This window comes from Notolepis coatsorum (genome assembly GCF_963971535.1).
Source record: "Notolepis coatsorum genome assembly, chromosome: 1".
NCBI lineage: Eukaryota > Metazoa > Chordata > Actinopteri > Aulopiformes > Paralepididae > Notolepis > Notolepis coatsorum.
Window position 1 is genome coordinate 68,890,329 of NC_140165.1, and position 19,140 is coordinate 68,909,468.

The window sequence follows — 19,140 nt, forward strand, 5'->3', positions numbered from 1 at the left end:
TGCATCCCCTTATGTAATTGAGCTGTACTGTACTGTACCCATTCTGCAATCTGTTAATAAAGTTTTCAATCAATCAATCAATCAATCAAACAAAGGTCTGTCCCATTGTATACCAATCAATGGGATACATTGCATGTTGACCTGCATTCTTTCAAATGTATATAATTAATCATTAAAACAGATGTGTAACAAATAAGAAATACAAATTCCACAGAAGGCATTAAATAATTATTATTTTCAATCATTTCACAATAATTGCATAATTGTGTTTGAATATCTGAGTAATTAAAGTAATTATACATTTGTCAAAAATAGCTGGTTCAGATATGGTTAAGCAGCTGCCCTGTTAAAAAGTGCCATGCACAATCTAAACCTGGTTGACATATGGAGGCTACGCAATCCTACCAATAGAGACTACTCTTTTTTCTCTCCAGTGCATAAATCCTATTCTAGGATTGATTTCATGCTGTTAGACTCTAAACTGATATCCAATGTTGTGTCCACACAATACCATACTATCCTGATAAGTGATCATGCTCCCATGTCACTGGATGTTAGGTTCACTAGACATAGAAAGGAACGCACCTGGAGATTTGACAACACAATCTTAAAAGAGAAGAGTTTCTTAAAATACATGTCAGCTAGGCTACCTGACATTATAGACACAAATGATACAGGGGATGTGGATGACTCAACACTGTGGGAAGCTATCAAGGCAGTGCTTAGAGGTAGCATCATATCATACGTGGCAGGTAGGAGAAAACAAATGTCAAAAAGACTAGTGGAGTTGGATGATTCTGTGTCTCAACTAGAACACCTGTACAGGGTCTCTGCGGATCCCGACATCCTGAATTCTATAGTATCTCAAAGAGATGAGTATAATACTATTTTATCTGCACAGGTCAATAAGCAATTGAATATGATAAAACAGATACAATTTGAAATAGGTGACAAACCTCAGAAACTGCTGGCACGTCAATTAAGACAGGCGCAAGCTTCCCGTGCAATACTAAAAATAAAATCAGACACAGGCACTGTTCTTACAGACCCTAAAGAGATAAATGCACGTTTTACGGAGTTCTATTCAAAATTGTATACATCAAATGGCAACCATGACATTGATGCTATTAAGGCATTTCTCTCTGAATTAAACCTACCTCAGCTTGATGGCGAGGCAGAAGCTGCATTGGAAAGGGACATCTCCATAGGAGAAATAGTAGAGGCAATTACAGAATTACCGAACAATAAAGCACCTGGCCCTGATGGCTTTACTGCAGAATTCTACAAGCACTACTCTAAGGAACTATCTCCGCTGCTGCTTCGTATGTTTAAACATGCCGCATCGGATGGTAGACTACCTCAAACGCTGTATAATGCAAATATTTCATTAATTTAAAAAAAGGACAGAGATGAGTTAGAACCATCATCTTACAGACCTGTGTCACTGATTCAAATTGAAACAAAGCTGCTTAGCAAGATTCTGGCCAAGCGGCTAAAAGCTCACATTCAGAAGATAGTGCACCCGGATCAAACGGGCTTTATTCCTAATAGACATATTTATTACAATTTAAGATGGTTATTCAATATACTTTATACGAAACACAATACAGAGACAGTGGTGATTTCAGTGGATGCTCAGAAGGCCTTCGATCAGGTCGAGTGGCCATATATGTATGTGACGCTAGAGGCATTTGGTTTCGGGAAGGTATTTATTGACTGGATACGGATTTTGTATGCTCATCCCACAGCAAGTGTAGTTACTAACCAGGATATTTCCTCTCAGTTTCCACTATACCGTGGGACAAGGCAAGGAGATCCATGCTCTCCTTATCTTTTTGATTTAGTCATAGAAACACTAGCTACAAAAATTCGACAACATCCTAGAATATCACCTGTCTCCATAAAAGGGCAAAAGCATCATTTATCAATGTATGCAGATGACATTTTGTTATACGTATGGAGTCCCTTCCTCCAATTATGGAAGTGTTTAATTATTTTGGCTCTCTTTCAGGTTTTCAAATTAATTGGGATAAAAGTGAATTAATGCCAATACAAATAAATAAGGATAGCTCCTCATTGAACTCTATCCCCTTTAAGATTACCAAAGATAGATTTACTTACCTAGGAGTGACCGTTACTAAAAAACCTGAACTCTTACTGGAAGAGAATTGGAAAGTAAAAATAAAACAGTTGAAACAGAATATAGATTTTTGGAAGACCCTCCCACTGTCACTGGTTGGGAGAGTAAACGCTATTAAAATGGTGGTTCTTCCGAGATTTACATACATCTTTCAGTCAATTCCAGTATTCATACCACAGCGGTATTTCAAAAAGTTAGACTCGATTATAATCCCCTTTATTTGGCAGAATAAAGCTGCACGTATTAGCAAAAAACACTTATGTAAAACAAAAAATGAGGGTGGCTTTGGTCTTCCAGACTTCAAATGTTACTACTGGTCTGCACATTTAAACAATATGGCTTTCTGGAGAAGTGCTAACCTTACGGAGGGCATGGAGGAGGTCACTCCTGCATGGCTCTCAATGGAGCGAGCAGCCTGTCAGGGAACCTCTCTCCTAGCCCTTTTGAATAGCCCTGTCAAGATAAACAAGTCATTATATGAAGGGAATTTTATAGTACATAGCTCCTTGAAGGTATGGAAACAGATTAAAACATACTTGAAAGCTCCAAATATGTATACAGACACTCCAATCTGTAATAACCATGCCTTTAAGCCATCCACTATGGACCAAGGGTTTGCTCAGTGGAAGGCGAAGGGTATAGGGAGCTTGAAGGACTTGTACCAAGAGGGCCAGTTCCTATCATTCGAGCAACTGAAGGTCAAACACGATTTACCGTCAACACATTTTTTCCGCTATCTACAGATGCGGAACTTCGTAAGGACTCATGTAGATACATGGTCAGACATTCCTCAGCATCAAGCACTGGAAAATATAATTAATGTTAGACCAGGTAGTAAAGGGGCGGTGACAATAATATACCAGACACTTTTCAATCAGGTAATAGTTAGCACAGAAAGATATAGGACTGAGTGGGAGTCAGAACTGGGGATACCCCTCAATGAGGAATTTTGGGAAACATGTCTTACAAATATTCACCGGTGCTCTGTAAGAATCAACTTGATTCAATTTAAAGTGATACACAGGTTGCACTACTCAAAGGTGAAAGTGAATAAGATGTATCCTAGCGTATCACCACTGTGTAACAAATGTAAAAATCAAGATGGTACCCTTACACATCAACTCTGGTCTTGTCCCAACTTACACACGTTCTGGTCTGATATATTTGACTTTTATTCAAAAGTTTTTAATAAACAATGGGAACCCTGCCCCTTAGTGGCCATTTTGGGATATAGTGACGATGTCACTAAGTACTCTGAAAATGAAAAAAGGCCGATATATTTAGGTGCTGTGTTGGCTAAAAAGCTCATTTTGAGACTTTGGAAGTCGGATGCAGCACCTTCATTTGAAATGTGGATGAGAGAGCTGGGTGAGACCCTCTACTTAGAGAGGCTTAGATTTAAAAATACAGGACGGAGAAAGGTGTTTGATACGACATGGGGACCGGTGTTGGACTACTTAAAGGGTCTGAGGGAGGATGAAGAGGATATATAAGTTCAAAATGTTACTCGTATTACAGCAATGTCTGAAGGTATAATCTCTGTGGTGTCTTGGCTTTTGGCCTTTTTCTAATGATATATAAAATGAAATATAAGTTCAAAAGGTCACTCATATTACAGTAATGTCTGAACTGAAGGTATAGTCGCTGTTGTGTCTTGGCTTTTGGCCTTTTTCTAATGCTCTGTTTTTAATTTTTATTTTTTTGTCTCTTTTTTCTTTTATTTCCCAGCAAAAATCTAGCTTATTTAACTATCCTGTTTATATTATATGTATATGTTTATTCTTACTTTGAATATTTTTTGTTATATGCCGCGGGACAATTGTTTTTGAACAAGAAAAAAAAATAAGATTGCATGTGTGCATCAATATGGAATGTAACTAAAGTAATGTGCAATAAAAATACTTATAAAAAAAAAAAAGCAGCTGCCCTGTGATCAGATGAATCCATATTATTTATTTTTCCGACATCAAATGCGTAATTTCTTATCGTATAAATATTGTCATATTTATTTTAATTATGATTAAGTAATTAATTCCAAGGAGGCCTGTAGCGTTGACGTGAAGGAATCACTATGAGAACACAGTCTGTCAAGTTATAATGACATTTTAAATTAGTCAATCAATCATGAGATTTGATCGTGGCTGAGAGCAGATTTAAGAGTGCTCCTCAGCACTCTTAAATCTGCTCTCAGCCACGATCAAATCTGATCTCAGGAACATTTGGGGACTCCCACTCCCAGCCCTAATATGTCTTAAATGGGCTGAAATCTGGCTAAGACGAAATTTTTTGTCGTAACTTCGTTCGGGAATGAGATCCATTGCTCACAATCGGATTTCAGTTTACTATCCGGCTGCTAATGGTGCTGTCGAACGCTTCCATCGTGTTCTGAGGAGTTGCATTCAGACAGCGATCCAGCAGTCTCAACCGTGGAAAGAGGCTGTGTTGGGTTGTCTGCAAATATACAGAGCCACTCCCCACGCCACCACTGGCGTTTCACCACATGAACTGCTTTACGGTCGTAAAATGCACACCAAACTGGACGTACAGCCTACTGTGAGTGCACAGGACGAGACTGTGAGAGAAACGGTCCAAAACAAGCAAGCCAAAATGAAGCGCTACACAGATGCTAAGCGTGGCGCTCGTGCACCTGTTTTTCGGGAGGGGGAGATAGTCAGGATTAGAATACCACATCACGTCCCCAAAGCACACCCGAGATACAGTGCACCAATGACAGTGAAAAATAAGATTGGCAAAAGCACCTTTCTGCTCAGTGATGGAAAGAAATGGAACGCATCCCGTCTGGCTCACACTTCTAACATTCCAGATGAGCATGACTTAGGGATCCGCCCTGCCCTGATAGCGCTCAGCGGTCACACTCCAGCACAGTCGCGTGCAAGAAACAAACCTAGTTGGCATCAGGACTTTGTTGCACACTGAGTGAGAACTAAGTGTAATATTGGTTGAGCATATATAATTATATCTTGATAATGATTGAATAACCTGTGCTCCCTTTGTTTAATGATTACCTTGAGTTACCCGTTTTATGATACTGACTGTTGGTTCAGTTTACTTAAGAAAGTGAAAAAGCAAAAGTTCTACATTTGCATAATGCTGAGTAGCAAGTAACATTCTATTACAGAAAAGGGAGATGTTGTGTTCTGTAATGCATGTGGAAGCTGTACTTCCCAAGAGTCTCCACTATGGGGCGTAGTTGATACAATGCCATGTTATGGATACAGAAGGAGAGAAGAAGAAGAGTCCTTCCTTGCTGTAGGATGATACGTGCAGAAGAAGAGTACACGATGCAGAATGAGAATAGAACAGAATGTACCATGCTTGTACCTAACCTGCTTAACTAAAAGGCTAACGAGTAAACCTGCATCCTGAGTCTTATTACTACACCTCTACATACATACTAAATACTACGTACGTACAACATAACACAAAGCACTTTAGTGAACAGGGTTTCAGGCAATATTTGTACCTTATTGACTGGAGTAGGGTCTCCTTAATACCTGATGTTGAATTGGCTTGGTCTTTCCTTTTAGACATGTTTATGCCAATTATAGATAAAACATGCCCCTTGCAGGAGGTATAGGGTCAGGGATAGCCCCTGGTTCTCTGAATTATTATCTGATTTAATTCACGGAAGAAATTACTTCTGGGTGAAAGCAAGGAAAACTAATTCCGATTCACTCTGGGCCACTTTTAGATGTTTAAGAAATAAATATACTAGTTTAGTTAAGAATGCCAGGTCTAGCTTTTACCTTAACCTCACCTCAGAACATTTTAATAACCCTCAGAAGTTTTGGTAGACAATTGGTCTCCCCCTTGTGTCGTATCAGATTCATCCACTGTGTGTTGATGCTCAGTTTTTTTAACAAGCATTTTGCTCATTCTGGCTCTCTTTCTGACAATATCACACTCCTCTCTTGCTCTAGTCTCATTTGATATTGAGCTTCCTTCATATAGTGAGTTTAATGTTCAGCCCTTCTCTGGTGCTGAAGTAAAGAGTGAAGTCAAGTGAAGTGAAGTAAAGCCCTCATGTCCCTGGATCATAAAAAAAACGGCAGGGCCAGATAATCTGGATTAAATTTATTTAAAACTTGCTGCTGATTTCATTGCGGAACCACTGACCTACATTTATAATTTAAGCTTAAACTGTCAGGAAATTCCCAAAATCTGGAAAAATGGCTCACGTTTTCCCCCCTTTTAAAAAAAAGGTGGTGAACCATCGATCCTTAACAATTATAGGCCCATTTCAAATCTGTCTCCCCTAGCCAAGATACTGGAAAGTCTGGTGAGTGAACAACCTTAAACAAAAAGGCAATTCATTGTTATCCTGTACAGTCACAGTACAGTAGTCCCACAGTACAGTCACAGTACAGTGCAGTCACAGCAGCTACACAAGTAGTGAATGACATAATAGTGGCTCTAGATAATAAACAACATTGTGCTTCTCTGTTTATTGATTTCTCTAAGGCTTTTGATACTGTAATGAGGTGTAGGCTGATTAGTATAGGGCTGTCCGACTCTGCTGTCGGCTGGTTCTGTAACTACCTTTCTGACAGGACTCGTTGATGGTTGTTACTCTGATGTCTCGTCTGTCCACAAGGGGGTGCCACAAGACTCAGTTTTAGGCCCTTTGTTATTTACAATTTATATATGATTTAGGTAAACATTTACAAAATGCAAATTTCCATTGTTATGCGGATGATAGTTATTTATTGTTTTGCGGGAACTTTGTCAAATACTGGACTATTTGCAAGTCACTTTTTTTTTTATTAACATTTATAGACAGACAACACTTACACAAAAATGAAACTAACAACACAATAAGAAAGAATGCAGTGCACATAAATGGTTACATGGGTAGCATGGTTAGTTATCTGGTTCCACTACAGTTGTTTTTCCAGGTACTTAATACAAAAACTGATTGTGTACCGCCCTTAAACAGGTATAAAAATGTAATACCTACTCAAAAAGATTAAATACTGACTAAGGCATACATGTGTGATATGGGTCCAGAGACCCTCCTTGAACTTCTTTCTTCCCTTATCCTTTGCCCTTTTTTTTTAATTAAATTTCTCTTTGCCTTTTGTTGAATGTTGCACCTCGCATATGTTACCCCATTCCTTCCCTGTTATTCCTATCTCTAGTTCTCTCTCCCATTTCTCCCTTATGTAGTCTGTCGTGTGTCCCTTGCTGGTCATTATAGCCCGGTACAGTGCTGATATTACCCTTCCTTTCCCTCCTTCGTATGCCCTTACTATCATCCTAATTATTCCATTCTGTTCTTCGTCCTTGTCCCCTCTTATTTCTTTATTATAGTAATCTCTAATCTGTAGATATCTGAAGTGGTCCCTGTTTTCTAGTCCAAATGTCTCCTTTAATTTTTGTAATGTTTGCATTTCCCCCTTCTCTATCATTTTGCATATCGCTGTTGCCCCCCCCCCCCCCCCCCCCCCCCATCTCCCACCTCCTGAATCCGTGGTCCAACCTCCCTGGCTTGAATCTCTTGTCATGTGCTACCCATCTCAGAACCCCTGTCTGTTTCTCCAATTTGTGTGTTTTTACTACTCTGTTCCATATGGTCAAGGTGCATTTGGTGATTGGATCTAACAGTCCCTCCTTTTCTTTGAATAGTTCCCTATCTCCCACCAGAGCTTCTATCTTGTATCCCTCCCCTTCTTTTTCAATGTCTTTCCATCTTGCCTCATATCTGTCGTTACACCAGCACGTCACTGCTCTCAGTTGTGCTGCATAATAATAATCTTGTAGGCTGGGTACTGCCATCCCTCCCTCTTCCTTTGGTAGTTGTAGTGTTTTATATCTGACCCGTGGTCTTCTCCCCGCCCATATGGACCTCGATATCAGTCTGTCCCACTCCCTGAATTGATTCTGTGGTATTTGTATCGGTAGTGACTGGAACAGGTACAGTAATCTTGATAGTATGTTCATTTTAATTACCTCTATTCTTGAATTGAAGTCCAAGGGCATTACTGTCCATCTCTCTAAGTCTCTCTTGATGTTCTGATTTATCTGTGTATAGTTCGCCTCAAACAGTTTCCCCACCCCTCTCGTGATGTTCACCCCTAAGTATTTAATCTTGTCCATGTCCCATCTTATCCCGTACTGTTCCCTAATTTCCGTCGTTGGGGTATAGTTCCATGCTAAGGTCTGTGTCTTTGTTACGTTTAGTTTGTATCCTGAGTAGTGGCCATATTCCTTCAGTAGATCCATCAGTGCCGGGAAGCTCTTGTCTGGTTGTCTCATGTATACTATCATGTCGTCCGCAAATAGGCCTAGTTTATATTCCGTTCCCTTTATCCTTACTCCCTTGATGTCCTCGTTCTGTCTGATCAGTTGTGCCAGTGGTTCTATGAAAACTGCGAAGAGCGTTGGTGATAGACAGCATCCCTGTCTGGTAGCCCTCTCTAATCTGATTCTATCCGTCAGGCTGCCATTCACCTTAACCCTCGCTGTCGGTTCTTGATATAGCGCCTTGATCATCTTCATTGCCCTCCCGTTCAGTCCGAATCTCATCAATGTTTTATATAAAAATGTCCAACTCACACTGTTGAATGCTTTTTCTGCATCTAGGCTAATCAATACCGCACTACCTCCTTGTTTTTGTATCTCCTCCACTATGTGTAGTGTCTTTCTCACGTTGTCCTGTGTCTGTCTCCCTTTAATAAATCCAGTTTGATCGAATCTTTTTGATATTATTAATGTATACATCTTGTAATCCACGTTGAGTATGGACACCGGTCTGAAACTACTACATAATTCTCTATCCTTCCCTTCCTTCGGTATTGTGGTGATTATGGCTTCCTTCCACGAGGGGGGCATTTTGCCCTCTTCCATCGTGTGTCTGAATGCCGCACCTAACATGGGTGATAATTCTGTTCTAAATGTCTTGTAGAATTCTGATGGGAATCCGTCGCTCCCCGGAGATTTGTTGTTTTTAGCTCTACTAATTGCCTCTTCCATTTCTCGTTCCGTAATTATTTTATTTAATTCTTCATTCTGTTCTTTCCCTATCGATGGTAACTCTAGCTTCTCCAGATAAGCTTCTATTTCCTCTTCTCCCGCTGCCTTTGGCTGTGTGTATAGCTTCTCATAGTATTCTCTAAATGTCCTCTCTATTTCAGCTGGGTCCCTCAATACTTCATTAGTCTTTGTATCCCTTATTGTGTGTATCGTGTTTAGCTTCTGTTGCGTCCTAATTCTCCTAGCCAACAGTCTGGTCGCTTTTGGTCCCCCTTCATAGTACGTTTGTTTCATGAACCTCGCTTTCTTTTCTATTTCCGTCAATAATTCCCTATTTATCGCTTCTTTGATTTCTCCAAGCGTTTCTTGTTCTTTTGATATCTGGTGTCTCCTCTCTAGATCCTTCAGCTTCCCTATCAGATTGTGATATGTCTCCGTTCTGGCCTTCTTCAACATTGCTGTCTTCTCCATCAATTTCCCCCTTATCACCACCTTCAGTGTGTCCCATAGAATGTTCGGGTCTACCGCCCCGTTGTTATTTTCCTCCTTATACCTGGCTATCTCCTCCTTGATCTGACTCACCACCCCCTTGTTATTTAGTATTCCTACATTTAGCCTCCAGATCGTGTTCCTCCGTCTCCCTTCTAGATCTACTGTCAGATATATGGCGCTGTGATCCGATATGTCCGCTACTCCTATCCTACTCTCCCGTACCCTATAACTGTCCCTCGTCGTCATCAAAAAATTGTCTATTCTCGCATATGTCACGTGTGGGTGTGAGTAATGTGTGTATTCCCTGTCCATGGCGTGCATCCCTCTCCAAACGTCCGTAATTCCCATTTCCGTCATTTGAATATTCATATATCTGCTGATTTGTGTCCGTCTCTTCTTAGTACTCGTGGTGTCTATGTCGTGATTCAGTACCACATTAAAATCTCCCGCGCATATCAATATCCCTTCTAGTTCCATCACTATCATATCAAAAATGGTCTCATATAGCTCCCTCTCACTCTCCGGTGGTGCATACACATTCACTAACGTTACCATTTGACCCTCCATTTTCCCCTTCACCAGAACAAATCTTCCCTCCTTGTCTCTTACTTCCTTGATCAATTCAAATTTGACTGTGTTTTTGATTAACGTAATTACTCCTCTCCTCAGGTTCCGTTTAAAGGAACTATAGTATGCATTTTCATATCCAAATCTCTTCAGTTTCTCATGATCCTGTGCTATCAAATGTGTCTCCTGCAAAAAAATCACTTCCATCTCACTTTTTTTACATTTCAACATCACTTTGCCCCTCTTTATCGTATTATTCATTCCATTAACATTTAACGACATCATTTTTATCCCTTTAACCTTTGTCATCTTTCTTCTTCTTTCGTCTGTTAGTCCCCCCCATGTCACAGTTATTCCCCCCTCCGGTTGTAGCCTCCGCTCTCTTCACCGAATACATATAATGATTAACATAAATAAAAAACATAAACTTTACATAAAGTGCTCCCAAGGCGTTCGGGGGGTCCCTTTGTCCCCCCCTGTCCCCTGCTGGTGGGTGAGGAGTAACTGCTCTCCTAGTGAGAGGCCTCCTCCTGACGGCTTGGGGGTCTGAAACCCTTGCCCCCATCTGCTCGTCATACTTGTCCAGCCTTCTTACTGTTTTTAGTGCTGTCGAGCTCCTGGTCAAAAGCGCTCTGTCTTTCATTCTGTTCAAAGATCCCCATTTCCTAGGTCCCTCTCAATGTGGCTCATATGTTCCAATGTCTCTCCTTCCTCCTAAACATGTGTGTGGTGTCCTCTGTGTACCCCTCTTACTTTCTTTTCCTCCCCTCTATTTTCTATGTGATGTTTATTTATCCCCTTAATTCCTTCCAACTGTGTCACTCGCAGCGTGTGTCTATGTATTTGTTTCAATATGTTCTGCGTTCCGTCTATTATATCTAATTATATTTCCATTTATTTCCTTCATCAGTATGTGTATTATGTGTCCATGTATATGTTATGTTTGTTCCTATATCCTGCCTCTACCTGGGAATGTGTGTTTATGTATATGTTATTTCAGTTTCTATATTTTGTCTCTATTTGGGTAGTTTTTTCAATCTCTTGTGCGTGTATTCATCCGTTCATCTCCTCCTGCCTCCTCTCCCCTCCTTCTCCGTCTCTGGCCTCCTCGTCTGTCTCCGCCTTCGGTCTGTCACGTCTCACCTCGGCCTTCTCCTCTCTCCTCTCCCGGGTTTCGGTCTCCTACTCTGGACCACCTGCGTGCTTTCTCCAATCTCTGCTGCAGGCTCATCATCTGGTCCTCATCATCTGGTCCATCATCTGTCTCCTTCCTTCTCCGTCCTCCGCCATCTGCATCCCCCGTCGCCTCATCTCCCCCGCCGCCTCCCGCGCCGTCGCGTATGTCACCGTCCCTTCCTTCCAGTGAATCCTTAGCGAGGTCATGGGTGATTGGAATTTCATTCCGTTTTCTTTCAGAATTCTCTTCAGTCCCGCGTAAGACCTGCGTGTTATTGCCACCGCTGTCGAGTAATCGTGATCAAACGACAGTCTTTTCCCCTCGATTTCTATCTTCTTGGTCCACGCGGTTCTGAGTACCAGTTCCTTAACCTCGAATCTCAGAAAGTTAATAATCACCGCCCTCGGTGGTCTGTCCGGTTGTGGTCTCGGAGCCAACGCCCTGTGGGCCCTCTGTATCTCCATTTTTTCCAGTCCCGTCTCCTTCAGTTGTTCTTTGATAAGCTTTTCCACATATTGGGTCACCGATTCCCCTTCGACTCCTTCTTTCAATCCCCATATTCTGATGTTATTTCTCCGTGACCTCCCCTCCATGTCCGACATCTTTGTCTCCATCTTTTCTCGTTGTTGAATCGCACTTGTTAATACCTCGTGTATCTCCGTGTTCCATTCTTCTGCTTGCGCCATTCTTGTTTGTAACTCGGTTACGTTTCTGTCCTGCTCCGCCATCTTCCCCTCCACCATTTTGAGTTCTGTATTTATTTCACCTCTGAAGTCCTCCTGTTCCTTCCTCAATTCCTCCCGTAACTTCCCAATATCGTTCCTTATCGTGTCCGTGTTCAGTTTTATGGTCGCTGTTATGGTCGCCAATATCCCGGCCTGCATGACCACGGCCCATCCTGGCATTCCCGTGTTTGTCCCAGCCGACCCTCCTCCTTCCTCCGCCTGTCCCTTCTCGGTCTCGCTTCGGGGGCTCTGCTCCATCAAACTCTCCTCTTCCCGTGAGTCTTCCATTTCTCTCTCCTTCACAATTGTTTTTTCCTCCTTCCTTCTCGTTTGCATCTTCATTTTTATTCACTTTTCAGGTCCTTTTTTATCCGTTTTTCACTCTTTTGACCAGGAGCTCCACCGCATGCGTGTTACCCGTCTGCTCTCATACCGGAAGTCTTGCAAGTCACTTTTAAGGAATTAGAAATCCAACTCCTGCAGATAAGACTTGTACTAAATGCTGATAAAACAAAAATGATGGTCTTTACTAAATCTAAATCTAAAGCCCATTCCCCTTTTGTGGTGTACACAACTCAAGGAATTCTTATTCAGACCGTCTCCACTTTTAAATAGCTGGGTTTTATTCTGGATGACGACTTGTCTTTTAAACCCCACATTGAAAATCTGGTTAAGAAGTTGAAATTAAGGCTCAGCTTTTATTTTAGAAACTAGTCCTGTTTTTCTTTTCATTCTAGAAAGAGACTCGTCGCTGCCACTTTCTTGCCAGTGCTCGATTATGGGATGTATTGTACATGAATCATAATGTCTGTTCTACCTCAGCATATGCTCGACTCTACTTATCATGATGTCGTGAGATTTATTACTGTCGATCACTCATTATAGTTTATATGCCACGGTAGGCTGGCTGTCTGCTCGTAGGTTTCTCCCTTGGTATACCTTTATTTATAAAGCACTTATTGGTCTGTTACCTTTCTACCTCTGTACATATCTCACTGTCTCTGCTAATCTACTTTACAGCTTGCGATCTCAGGATTATCTTTATGCCTCAGTTCCCAGAACTCGCACTGAGTTTGGGAAGAGGGCTTTCATGTGCTGGAACGGACTTCAGACTTTGCAACGTCTGAATTGGGAGTTTGCAAATGCATCGATACATAATGCTGATTGCTGATGCTACATGTGACATAATGTTAAGGATATGGTGCTGCTTGCTCAATTTATTTTTATTTTATCCCTTTGTCTGTGTTTTGTCCTGTATGTTGCATCTTGGTTTATTATTTTTATTGCTGCCATTTTGGTCTGGTCTTGCTTGTAAAAGAAATCCTTGATCTCAAGCATTTTACCTGGTTAAATAAAGGGTTAAAAGAAAAAGAAAACAGTAAAGTGCAATAGTAATGTTACGACCCTGGCTCAAAGGAACGCAACCTATGTGCAAACAGACACCAACCCAAAAGACTACTCTAACCATGAAATACTGATACAAACTAAAGAACAAAGAATGGGAGAACGTGACAACTCTCCCTCTAGCCACAGACAGAGTGCATGTGTGTCTCAGAGACTGGTTTTAACCTGCCAGCAGGTATCCAATCAACAGTAATTAGCTAATTAGCAGCCCTCACCTGCATGCCCAGTGACACAGGAGTGATCAAGCTCATGGTACATAACAGTAATATACAATGTACAGGTGATCAAACTGGGTATAGAATATATAAATTAAGATAAATCTTACCATTAAGATGTATGTACAGTACAATTATGTACAGTGATACCGGTATAAAGACACTATGGTAGTAAGTCACACTGCCCAGCAGCATAACTAGTAAGAGTAGGTAAGGGATATGTAGAGATATAGATATAGTATCTACAGATAGGCCTGCCGCGATAAGCAATAAATCGATTAATTGCTGCGATAATTAAAATGAATGCAATGATTTTGACGGGCGCGATTAATTGCTATTTGCGCGTTTGTTTTAATGAGGCGGAACCAGTGCCGCTTGTCAGTCACTGTCCGTGTTGGGAGGCGGGTCGCTGACGTTACTAGAGTACAGCACGGGAGCCCCGTGGGGCAACGCCACAGCTTAACTACATTTCTCAATAGTGTGGCTCCTTTTAACCAAGTAGCATTATTTGTAGTGTAACGTTAGCTATTTTTAGACCCAAGTAGTTACTCGCTACTGCCCGGAGAAACTGGACTGCTAAATAAAGATGAAAGATAGAGCTTTGATTCTCATTCCATGCTAACAACATTAGCTAACAAACGAAATACAACGTATAGCATAGCTACAAGTACAACACAGAATAACGTTAATACAATTACATGCATCATTGTTTACAATGAACGGGTGGGGCTGGTCAAAGGACTGGACACGGGGACAAGTTAAACATGAATTAATTTATTATAACACTCCGGTAGTTTCGAGTCGTGCTGCAGTGCCTACGCACCACAGCTATTCTATTATATACTGCTTTGACGCTTCCTCCTCATCGTTGATTGCCTGTAGTAGCTGCATCTAACGTTAGTAGCTAACGTTAAAACTAACCTAAAGTTAGTTGTTCACCAACAATCTCAACATTTGTTATTAGCTCAAAAACAACCGGACGAGACATGTTGTCGGCTCATATGTTCTGCTTAGGATAATCGCAACAATACTTCCGGTCCGGTCGGTGGGCTTCAAAATAAAAGTCTAAAACCGGAAAAGACGGAGCGGTGGGCTTCAAAATAAAAGTTTTGGGAAATAAATTTCTCAAAAAAAATTCTCTAACCGGTCGCAATAATATCGCTTATCGCGATATTTTCGGGGGCAATTAATCGCCCAGCAAAATGTGTTATCGTGGCAGGCCTATCTACAGATATGTAAAAAGGATTATATGCAGGTATGTGTGACAGATGTGGATATATATATATATATATATATATATATATATATATATATACAGTAAGAATAAATAAATAAAAATATATATACGGTATATACAGCATTATTATACTCCATCATACAGAGTTATATGGGTTATCCAAAGCTCCACTGTCGCCACACCATTAGTTTGGCATAACTGGACCAAAAAAAAGAGATTTGCTCCAATATTTTCCATTCAAGAGATCTAACAAGCTTCCATGTGGCAGAAGAAATAAAGTTGTATTTGCTTTTATTTTTGATATTTTCGTATTTGGGGAAATTGCTCTGATGCCAACACCCTATTTTTTTTGCACACAATGGTCACGTGATAGCATGCAACTAAACACACACACACGCACACTTTGTCACCAGCCAAATCATTCCCTAGAATGAAGGACACCCCACTTATGGGAATGTGAGAACATACCCCCACAACAACATTGCCTGATACTAAGGGAGAATTGAGTGTGACCTCATGCAAAGGTGCATCCACAAATCCACCTCCAAAGCCACGAACAACGACACCGGAATGCAAAGAAGACTTTTCTGAAAACGGCAAAATCCCCTCCAGAATGAGGGACTGAAAAGCTCCGGTATCTCTCCAAATTGTTATAGCCTGTTTGGACTCTAGTGCATTAGTCAGGGAAACAAATCCATCCATCATAAATCTTGAGGAACCCTCGAGCTCTTTGTCCACATGTTTGATACTTTCCCCAACACAAACTCATCAGCGAAGACAGCAGCGTCGCCTATCTTCGATACCCTACGCTCGTTTAGATGAGTGGAAACGGTATCAGGAACACATCTTTTAAATTCCTCTAGGAGAATCAACTGTCTAAGCTGCTCTCTTGACTCTGCTTTCTGAGAGGTGCACCACCTGTCAAACAGGTTCTCCTTCTCTCTTCCAAATTCAACATACGACTGTCCCTCCGACCTGCGATAACCTCTAAAACGCTGACGATAGGCCTCAGGGACCAACTCATAAGCCCTCAATATGGAAGCTTTAACAAGCTCGTAGTCAGCACTTTGTTCAAGGGACAGAGCAGTATAGGCTTCTTGCGCCCTACAAACAAGAACACACTGCAGCAGCAGTGTCCAGGCTGTATCAGGCCACTTCAATGTGGTTGCCACCCGTTCAAAAAGGGGAAAATACCTTTCCACATCCTTCTCAAAAAAAAGAGGCACCATCCTAATATTCTTGCCTACATCAAAACCGGAACGCGACTCTGAATGCAGAGCCCCCGCCTGCAAGGCAGCATGCTTAAATTCAAGCTCCTTCTGCGCACGCTCGTGCTCCAGCAACATGTGTTTCTCCTTAAGCTCACGCTCCTCTTTCCTCTCTTTAAGCTCACGCTCATGCTCACACTCCTCTCTCCTTTCTTTAAGCTCACGCTCATGCTCACGCTCCTCTCTCCTCTCCTTAAGCTCACGCTCCTCTCTCCTCTCTCGCTCCTTAAGCTCACGCTCATGCTCCTCTCTCCTCTCCTTAAGCTCACGCTCCTTAAGCTCACGCTCATGCTCACGCTCCTCTCCTCTCCTCACGCTCTTGTAGCAGCTGTCTTTCCTTAAACTCCAACTCTCTAAGCCTCCACTCACCCTCCGCACCAGATAGTAGCGGAGACGCGTCAGACAAAGTAGGCTCCTCCACCCTCGCCGCAAGCACCTGCTCCCTAACGAGCAAAACCCTCAAAGCACTCAAGGCAGTTGGCTTCAAACGTTTCTCACTGGCAGTAAGTTCTACCTTGTAGTGCACAGCAAGCTCCAGAAGCTGTTCCTTGGATAACCTCTCCAACATGTCATGAGAAGGGTGATCAACAAAATCCTTAATGGAAGCCATCTTTACTGCACCAGTGCCACAACCTGCTCACTTTAGAGTCACCAAAAACACCCTAGCATACAATTTACCTGAGAACCACTGAAGAACCACAAAGAACCACTGAAGAACCACTAAAGAACCACTGAAGAACCACCAAAGAACCACTGAAGACACACTAAAGAACCACTGAAGACCGCTGAAGCACCGCTGAAGCACCCCTTGTTAGCGTTAGCATGCTAATGCCAATACTAATAACCACAAGGAGACGCGGTGGAAATGTGTGCTCTACTGAGCGCACCTTTCTAATCTGCAAAAAAAAAAAAAAAAACCTGAATAACTAAATGTGTCATACGCGCAGGAGGTCAGGTGCTAACAGGTAGGCTATCCAAACACTCAAAACAAAAGAAATAAATACAACAAACAAATTCAAACTGGCGCCCCTTATAACCTGATACGACTACTTACGCTTCTACATCTAAACTGCAGTCAAAACGGCCCACCACATGTCTACCCTAAAAAACACTAAATCAGGCCCTACCACACTACCTGTGTTTTCTGGCCCCCTATCCTACCTACCCTTAAGCTAATGCCCTGTAGACCTAACCCTCTTCAACCACACCTGCTACCAGCCAAAGATCATATTGACCATCCACCTGTCAAGTATATGGTATGGTACAAGACAAGTAGATGGTGCTAATCACTTCTCTGACTGCCCCAGGAGTATGTGGTGCACAGGAAGCTAACAAACAACCAGAAAATAATGTCCCTACCTACATGTGGTGTGCACTAAACTATATATTTTAACAGCATAAGTAGTCACATCAAATTACAAACAAATAAGGGCATACTCACCTGTTTGATGATCGGCTCAAGCCCCCACGTTACACAACATGTAACGAACACCACCCACACTATAGCACCACGACACACCATGCAAAACAAAGCAAAAAAAACACCAAACAAATTCTAGGGGTATTTGTTTCCAAATTCACTCCCGGACGAGCGCCCAACTGTTACGACCCTGGCTCAAAGGAACGCAACCTATGTGCAAACAGACACCAAACCCTGTGTTTTAACCCAAAAGACTACTCTAACCATGAAATACTGATACAAACTAAAGAACAAAGAATGGGAGAACGTGACAACTCTCCCTCTAGCCACAGACAGAGTGCATGTGTGTCTCAGAGACTGGTTTTAACCTGCCAGCAGGTATCCAATCAGCAGTAATTAGCTAATTAGCAGCCCTCACCTGCATGCCCAGTGACACAGGAGTGATCAAGCTCATGGTACATAACAGTAATATACAATGTACAGGTGATCAAACTGGGTATAGAATATATAAATTAAGATAAATCTTACCATTAAGATGTATGTACAGTACAATTATGTACAGTGATACCGGTATAAAGACACTATGGTAGTAAGTCACACTGCCCAGCAGCGTAACTAGTAAGAGTAGGTAAGGGATATGTAGAGATATAGATATAGTATCTACAAATATGTAAAAAGGATTATATGCAGGTATGTACAGACAGATGTGGATAGATACAGTAAGAATAAATAAATAAAAATATATATACGGTATATACAGCATTATTATACTCCATCATACAGAGTTATATGGGTTATCCAAAGCTCCACTATCGCCACACCATTAGTTTGGCATAACTGGACCAAAAAAAAGAGATTTGCTCCAATCTTTTCCATTCAAGAGATCTAACAAGCTTCCATGTGGCAGAAGAAATAAAGTTGTATTTGCTTTTATTTCTGATATTTTCGTATTTGGGGAAATTGCTCTGATGCCAACACCCTATTTTTTTTGCACACAATGGTCACATGATAGCATGCAACTAAACACACACACACACGCACACACAACACACGCATGCACACACACACTAGATACCTCCTTCTCAGCGAGCAGTTCTTCATCGTAGCCACATAGTGTTCGGACCTTCTTCCCTGGAATGTCTTTGGATGTGATGACGTCGACCACGCCAGCGATCCGGAGCGCCTCGCGGACATCTAGATCTCTTTCAGAAAAGGTATGTTCAGTTTCAGTTCATTAGAATTAATCCAAAGCAAGGTTGGAAAAGGGCTTTATTCTCATCTAAAATCCGAATTTCTACACACAAATGAATAGAAGCAGATACGGATCAGCTAGCCTAGTTTAAAACTCTGGGACAGGTGATTTTGACAAACAGCCATTGAGGTGTGAGATTTCCTCTGAATTCTAGAATTTTATAGATAGTTGGCACAAGCCATAGACCACTGCATTTCCACGTTACATTGAGTGACCAATCCCAAGTCGAACGGCACTTTCTCGGCCGAGA

General features: G+C 41.6%; 1 protein-coding gene across 1 annotated transcript in view; it reads right to left on the reverse strand.

Annotated features, from left to right (window-relative positions):
- Positions 1–19,140, reverse strand: part of aox6 (aldehyde oxidase 6) — a gene marked incomplete at both ends in the record, with an annotated part of 210,658 nt that overhangs the window by 95,014 nt on the left and 96,504 nt on the right. The window contains one exon of the mRNA XM_084324231.1: positions 18,714–18,840. Within this exon, the coding sequence (XP_084180357.1) occupies positions 18,714–18,840 (127 nt within the window). The remainder of the gene's footprint in view (positions 1–18,713; positions 18,841–19,140) is intronic.